The sequence below is a fragment of the Neoarius graeffei genome, chromosome 6 (genome assembly GCF_027579695.1).
Source record: "Neoarius graeffei isolate fNeoGra1 chromosome 6, fNeoGra1.pri, whole genome shotgun sequence".
NCBI classification, from domain to species: domain Eukaryota; kingdom Metazoa; phylum Chordata; class Actinopteri; order Siluriformes; family Ariidae; genus Neoarius; species Neoarius graeffei.
Window position 1 is genome coordinate 4,226,669 of NC_083574.1, and position 8,146 is coordinate 4,234,814.

At 37.4% G+C, this 8,146-nt stretch overlaps 1 protein-coding gene across 4 annotated transcripts in view; it reads left to right on the forward strand.

The window, feature by feature from the left end:
• The window catches only part of ppfibp2a (PPFIA binding protein 2a), a 64,870-nt gene extending 57,627 nt beyond the window's left edge, over nucleotides 1–7,243 (forward strand). For all 4 annotated transcript variants that reach the window (XM_060923198.1, XM_060923199.1, XM_060923201.1 and 1 more), the window contains 5 exons: nucleotides 2,183–2,271; nucleotides 2,371–2,493; nucleotides 3,974–4,099; nucleotides 5,295–5,483; nucleotides 6,765–7,243. In XM_060923198.1, the coding sequence (XP_060779181.1) occupies nucleotides 2,183–2,271; nucleotides 2,371–2,493; nucleotides 3,974–4,099; nucleotides 5,295–5,483; nucleotides 6,765–6,893 (656 nt within the window). In that variant the 3' untranslated portion in view covers nucleotides 6,894–7,243. The remainder of the gene's footprint in view (nucleotides 1–2,182; nucleotides 2,272–2,370; nucleotides 2,494–3,973; nucleotides 4,100–5,294; nucleotides 5,484–6,764) is intronic.
• The last annotated feature ends 903 nt before the right edge of the window (nucleotides 7,244–8,146 follow it).

Here is an 8,146-nt window from a genome sequence, read left to right on the forward strand (position 1 = left end):
CAGCGTTTGGTGGGAACTGTGAATTGTGCTTGTGTCAGACATTTCACAGCTCAGCACAGCGCCCTTTGCCCATCTCATACATGGAAGTAATGTTTTTCAATTGTTCTAACGTTACCTTAGAAAAAAATTGATGATGTTTAGGTTCCCTTGAGAGTGAGTAGATTACTTGTCAGAAAGTTACAAGTAATTACTATTAGCTACCGAGCTGTCGACATATTCTACTTTAGTTAGCTAATTTTATTGTAGTTGGCTTAGCTAAAGACATAGTTAATAAATAAATAACTGGCCCCATTCACTGCTAAAGTAATTACTTGAAACAAATTATTATTATTATAGTATTAAGACATTTAATTTTAAAATCACACCTGGATGACCCATGTATAGTAATATAAAAAGTATTTTTGTTCATAAAGTAGGAAAGAAAAAAATTAAATTAATGATTTGTGGTAATTAAAAACAAGATATTTAAAGAATACTTGGAATATTCAATCATAAAATAAATTGATTTCAAAAGATAGAGCAAAGAAAAACTCAGTCAGCATGAAATAACCTGGAAAATGAATGCGGGTCATTTTTGACCCATGTTGTGCATTAGAAGGGGTGTGCATATGTTTTGCATCAAAGGGTTAAGGAACAGGGATCTATCAAAGTCTGATCTTCACAACACATGTTTGTGGAAGTGTATCATGGCATGAACAACGGAGATTTCTGAGGACCTCAGAAAAAGCATTGTTGATGCTCATGAGGCTGGAAAAGGTTACAAAACCATCTCTAAAGAGTTTGGACTCCACCAATCCACAGTCAGACAGATTGTGTACAAATGGAGGAAATTCAAGACCATTGTTACCCTCCCCAGGAGTGGTCGACCAACAAAGATCACTCCAAGAGCAAGATGTGTAATAGTTGGCAAGGTTCCAAAGGACCCCAGGGTAACTTCTAAGCAACCGAAGGCCTCTCTCACATTGTCTAATATTAATGTTAATGAGTCCACCATCAGGAGAACACTGAACAACAATGGTGTGCATGGCAGGGTTGCAAGGAGAAAGCCACTGCTCTCCAAAAAGAACATTGCTGCTTGTTTGCAGTTTGCTAAAGATCACGTGGACAAGCCAGAAGGCTATTGAAAAAATCTTTTGTGGACAGATGAGACCAAAATAGAACTTTTTGGTTTAAATGAGAAGCGTTATGTTTGGAGAAAGGAAAACACTGCATTCCAGCATAAGAACCTTATCCCATCTGTGAAACATGGTAGTGGTAGTATCATGGTTTGGGCCTGTTTTGCTGCATCTGGACCAGGATGGCTTGCCATAATTGATGGAACAATGAATTCTGAATTATACCAGCGAATTCTAAAGGAAAATGTCAGGACATCTGTCCATGAACTGAATCTCAAGAGAAGGTGGGTCATGCAGCAAGACAACAACCCTAAGCACACAAGTCGTTCTACCAAAGAATGGTTAAAGAAGAATAAAGTTAATGTTTTGGAATGGCCAAGTCAAAGTCCTGGCCTTAATCCAATCGAAATGTTGTGGAAGGACCTGAAGTGAGCAGTTCATGTGAGGAAACCCACCAACATCCCAGAGCTGAAGCTGTTCTGTACGGAGGAATGGGCTAAAATTCCTCCAAGCCGGTGTGCAGGACTGATCAACAGTTACCGCAAACGTTTAGTTGCAGTTATTGCTGCACAAGGGGGTCACACCAGATACTGAAAGCAAAGGTTCACATACTTTTGCCACTCACAGATATGTAATATTGGATCATTTTCCTCAATAAATAAATGACCAAGTATAATATTTTTGTCTCATTTGTTTAATTGGGTTCTCTTTACCTACTTTTAGGACTTGTGTGAAAATCTGATGATGTTTTAGGTCATATTTATACAGAAATATAGAAAATTCTAAAGGGTTCACAAACTTTCAAGCACCACTGTATTTATGTATTTATTTACTTTTTCATTCATGTTTTTTTCCCTTCTATTTTTTCTTATGTCATGTCTTTGTATGTTTTTTCTCCCTAAACACACTGATAACCTTTTAATTTCCTTCACCATGTCCCTGAAAGCTCAGTATTTTCAGCGTTAGTGCATTTTATCGACTCCTCACAGCAAAGTTTGAGAACGTTTTATCCCTTAAGTAACACTGAGGAAACAGAGCAGGTCTGTAAGCATGTTTTTCCCCCTCAGGCTGGCTGGACGATATCGGCTTACCTCAGTATAAAGACCAGTTCCATGAGAGCAGAGTGGACGGACGGGTGCTCCAGTATCTCACCGTGGTAAGTCCAGTCACTGACCAACATCACCATAATGGATATGAACATGACCTGATCTTCTCAAGGTGATTTTTTTTTTTTTTATTCATCATCCTCTTCCAGAATGACCTTCTGTTCCTGAAGGTCACCAGTCAGCTCCATCATCTGAGCATCAAGTGCGCTATTCACGTCCTCCACGCCAACAAGTTCAACCCGCACTGCCTGAGGCGCAGACCGGGAGACGAGGTGTGTGTTCGAAATAAAGATCTTTTTTTTTCAAAAATATATTTTCTCCTGTTGTTTTGCAGTTAGTTAGTTAAAAGTTAAAGTCCTTCCCACGCCTTACAGTACCTGGTATTCCTAGGCAGTCTCCCACTCAAGTACTAACCAGGCCCAACTCTGTATGGTGGCGCATTGGGCGGCGCCGATCTCCGTTTCTGTAGCCCTCGGCCTCTCACCTATTACATAGCTAGGGTTACAGTGGTGGGCTATTCCTCTGGTAACCACGAGAGTTTAACTCCCCATGCACATCTGTATTGCAGCGTGCCTTGCCAGATGGTAGTAGGTACCATTTTTATGATGGTCTTTGGTATGACCCGACCGTGAATAGAACTCACGATCGAGAGGCGGACACGCTACCACTAGGCCACTAGTCGGTGTTGTTTTGCAGTTACATGAGCAGAAATAGACGATATAAATAAATACAAGGAATGATAAAAGTTAAAAAAAAAATCTTTTTCTCGTATTTGTATAAAATAAACCTCATACAATATTATTCAGATGAACCACTCAATTGGAGAAACAACTTAATTAAAAAAAAGTATATTATCATAAAATCTATCAAATGTATTTATTAATGTGTTTATTTAAGTTAGTTAGTTAGTTAGTTAGTTAGTTAGTTAGTTAGTTAAATAGTTAGTAACAGTATTACTTTAATTTTATTTTATAATTTTCCTAATTATTTTGTATTCTTTATTTATTCTTAATTTTTAAACTTATAATTATTGGCACCCTTCGAGAAAAGGAGAAAATCATTTCTAGAAAATAACCATCGTTCATGCTATCGAAACTGTCCACTGAACTCGATAAGCTACATAAGAGATAGATAGATAGATAGATAGATAGATAGATAGATAGATAGATAGATAGATAGATAGATAGATAGATAGATAGATAGATAGATATTGCTTGTTTGTCCTCAATAACATGACAAATTCATCAACACAGAGAAAGGTGTAGTTTAGTTTACTGTAGTTTAGTTTTCATTCCATACATTCAGAATTTGTCCAAATATGAGGTAATTTGTTTTCTTTTCACAATTAAAGAATAAAAAAAAAAAACAACAACACTATTTACTTGTGTGAAACTATGACAGGCAGCTATGTTGTCAGCTCCATAATTATTGACACCCTTCAGGAAAAGGAAATAATTATTTGCATGCAATAAGCATCACACACGATTATTACAATCTTCCACTGAAACAACTATAAATAAATAAATACATAAATAAATTCTGAGGGGGGAAAAATATCGTAATAACACTGAACTTTCAGTTTTATATGTTGGAAAGAAGGAAACTCACTAACCCTAAAACAAACCCTTTATTTATTTATTTATTTAACTCACATTTAGTGTCCAGGATGCATATAATTTGAATGCCTTTTTTTCCCCAGATGTGCGGTTTGATATCTATATGTGTGTCTGTGTGTGTGTGTGATTCCCTCAGAATAAAACATCTCCGTCTGAGGTGGTGCAGTGGTCTAATCACCGTGTGATGGAGTGGCTGCGCTCGGTGGACCTCGCCGAATACGCTCCTAATCTCAGAGGCAGTGGCGTGCACGGAGGCCTCATAGTGAGTCACACAGGGAGAAAAAAAAAAACAAAAAAAACTCTGAACTCTGATTCTGTTCTGTTCAGTATTCAGCAGTGGATCTCCCACTGATCCACACTCACACATCAGAACAATACAAGTCCATTTATAAAGGAAGTAAATCAGTACAACCTCATGTCAGTCATTATAAATATACACAGTGTTTGAACAGTTATGACTTCGTGTTGAGACCAGAATAACCTGAATATCAAAATCCCGATCGGTGTTTTATATTTCATGGTTTTGATGGTGATGAGAATGTAAAGGATCGACTGAGTGATTTCCTGAATAGTGCTGCAGGATCATTCCTCACTCTCTAACACTTTTATTTATAGAATTAAACACCGTGTCATGCTGTTATAGGAAAATAATCAACAGCAGGATGATGTGATGAAGCAGAGTCACTGTGAATACACTGAAGTTGATTACTTTCCTGTATCATGTCCTGTATTTCTCTTCTACCACATTGAATTTATCTAGAAATTTCAATTTACCTCAAAACAAATGATAGAAAATGAATGAACACCTTCTGTCCAATCAGAATCCAGAATTCAGCAGCACTGTGGTATAAATGTATTTATTCTATCCACGTTCACTGGATATGAGCAATCGCACGCTATGATTGGCTACTCTACTACAAGGGATATCAGCTCATATACTGTGAGTAGAGAAAAAACAAAATGGTGGCACGTGTTGCTGAACCAACCGAGGATGAAATAAAAACGACTCAAAAACAAAACCCCCCAAAAATTGAAAATTTTCAAGAATTATTATCACATTTTTCACAATTGCTCCTCGACAGCACAACAGTAAGACGGCACTTTCTACCAAAAAAACAAAAACAGCACTAAAGTCAGCTTGTGCTGCCATCAGTAGGGTTTTAAAAAGTCCGTCTAAGCAGAAATGATTTTGTCGGACATTTTGTATGAAGTTTTTATTGATTGAATTTGCAAAAAATAAAAATAAAAATGCTCAGTTTCTCAAAATCCAGTGAATGTGGATGGAATAAAACAGTTATTCCACTCAATCTCGTCGTACATGGCTTCGAGCCAACTCTATGCGCCTTGTCGGCTATCAGCTCATGTACGACTCGATTTCATGGAATAACTGTTAAATAGATGTTTATTATGAACATATTATTTTATTTAAAAAGAATAAAATTGGGCTTGATCTCCAGATCCTGGAGCCTCGGTTCACCTCTGAGACGCTGGCCATGTTACTGAACATCCCTCCTCAGAAAACACTGCTCAGGCGCCATTTAACCACCAACTTCAACAGTCTGGTAGGAGCCCAGGCTCAGCAGGAGAAACGCGAGTATGCCAATGCCAGTGGGCACACGCCGCTCACCACCACCGCTAAAGTCCGGGTATGACATCAGACACACTGATTTACACAATTTCACTCCAAATTCTCGAAAGTGAAGTCTCAAATCACACAGAGATGATGAAAAGGAGTGGAAAAAAATGCACAATAGTATTAACAGACGCATAATCTGCATGCATGCATGCTCAGTAGTGTAGTTTAATATTAAGCTTAATAAGGCAGCAATTACTGTAACACAATCCAACTCTAACATGCTGTTTAGTCCAGTAATACATCAGTTTGGTAGGAAAGCTAATAAACGCTTAGCTAACTGGCAGGACGCAGATGATCTTATATTATTTAGTACATTAGTATGCAGATTTGGAGAGTAAAATGTGTCCAAATGATCAAATACATAATAAAATGTTGAATGATGTAAGATAACATCTAAATAATGCACAAAATTACACGAATGTCAGTTCAAAAGTTTGCAACGTAAGCAACCCGCTGTCCTTAAACAAGGAATAAAACACTCTGTTAAAGGAAATTAATTATTGATAAGGCAGCGTGATGATGTGGAGTTCCTGTTTTGTCCAAAAGTTGATTATTTTCCTCGAACAGCACGTTCCTGAGTGTTTTATTCCCTTTATACCACAACAATTTACCATCAGTGACATCATTTGTATTTCTTAAAAATAGCCTCAATGAGGCTGTCGCTCGTACCGACCACTGTTGTTGTGTGTGAGTTTGAACTCCGATCGCTCCTGTCAGAGGAGTCACGATTTTTGTGAAATTGCACACGACCCCTGTGTAGCCACATCCATGGTAGGTGGCGCCACCTGGTGAACAACTCTTGTTGGAATGTGTCTTTAGAGTCTTCTGGGTCCCAACAGTTTGCGAAGAGTAGCGTTTAAAAATTTCAGACACCCATAAAATTGTAAATAAGACAAGTGGCGCTACCATCATGACAAATTTTATGCACACCCACCTGGGGAAGCTTGCATGCGAGTTTGATGGAAATCTGATCAATCCTGTAGGAGCAGTTGCGATTTTTGTAAATTGTGGACGGACAATGATGACGACAGCCGATGCGTGATCATATTTAACGTTACTATTTAAACAGCTTTATTTCTTCTGATTGTTAGAAAGCACTGAGACTGGAGACTCCTTCCGTAAATGTTCTTGAAGCATCTCCTGACAGAAGACTCCACCATGTTAATGATTATACTTTGTTAAATGCAAATAAAACCTTTTGCAAAGTCACTCTGAATGAATTGTGAAAACAGAAACAGGAATTAATACACCATCATGTTTTCTTCTCATTTCCCATCGTTCTTCATCTCAGCCGAAGAAGCTCGGCTTCACAAACTTCAGCCACCTGAGGAAGAGGAGGACTGATGATTCAGCGGACTATATTTGCCCAGTCGAAATGGGAAACTCACCGGTGTTGAATGGTACGACCCATCAGCTCTAGCAAAGCTTCAGTGCTTCTCTAACTTCCAGCTTCTCCTGGACTTGTGTAGACCGGATCAGAATGCAATCAAGATCAAGACCAAGTGAGCATCGAAGTCCTGATCTTCCCTCGACAGTCTCTCTTACTGTGACTGGTTCGCTCGTCTTCTCCGCTCACATGGACAGCACAGGTGTAACCTCGCCGGACTGGAGGAGTTCTGCTCTTTCATCTGGATGTTTTTTTTTTTGTTTATAAGCTTTTGGGTTTTTTTCTTTTTTTTTCCATGCTGATGTAATGATTCATTGACACCCCGACAATTCAGTTATCATCAGTGCTAAACACGTTACATAATAAATAAACCAGTCAAATAATTTCTCTTCATTCTTTGTTTTTATGCTGGAATATATTTTTTTCCCTGTATATTTATTCTATACATTAATAAATTCATAATCAGTGCTTATACTGCAGACAAATAATTACATTCAGCATACTTTAGATTCAGTGATCGGCTGCAGGGATGTGATTTGTGTAAAATATCAAATATAAAAAAGGAAAAAAAAAAAAGTTTGATTCAACCTGGTCTTGCAGATGATGGGTTTAATGGCTTGTAATGTTTGTGCAACACTGCCATCAAGTGGTACATAGGGTATATAAGATATAAGCAGATATATATATATATTTTTTTTAAGTGTTTTTTTTTTTTTTAAACAACACTGAAAGTGTTTTATTCCTCTCATACCGCAGCAGTTTGCTGGTGTAAACACCTCTGTCTTGAAATCTTAAACTTACAGCTTTACCTCTGACTGTTACAGCACTGATACTGGAGACTCCTTACATTCATAAACCTTACATTTCTCTCTTCAAAAAAAAAAACTTCACCACATCAACAATTCTTTTAAATCTATCTGTTTGTGTGGAATGAGATGGAAGCTCTTGGGATTCGTGCTTCTGATGTGTTTGGTTCAGCCAGAAGGAGGCAGTCTTTAGTCAAGAATTTAATAACTGGCTGCTGAAGACACTGACGAAGAAGATTTTTCATGTTTTATGCAATGTGCTTATATTCTATTGCTATTTTTAATCACTTAAAAATAGATCACAATGGGAGAAGTATCCTGGGTTTGAAATATCTTGAAACATACAAAATGTAGAAAAGTATATTATTACAACTTGAATAATAAAAAAAAAAAAATCTGTATATTATTTTCTATATTTTTTGTTATTTTATTTGTAAAATCTGCATTAAATGATTTCATGGTGAAAAAAATGCTGCATGT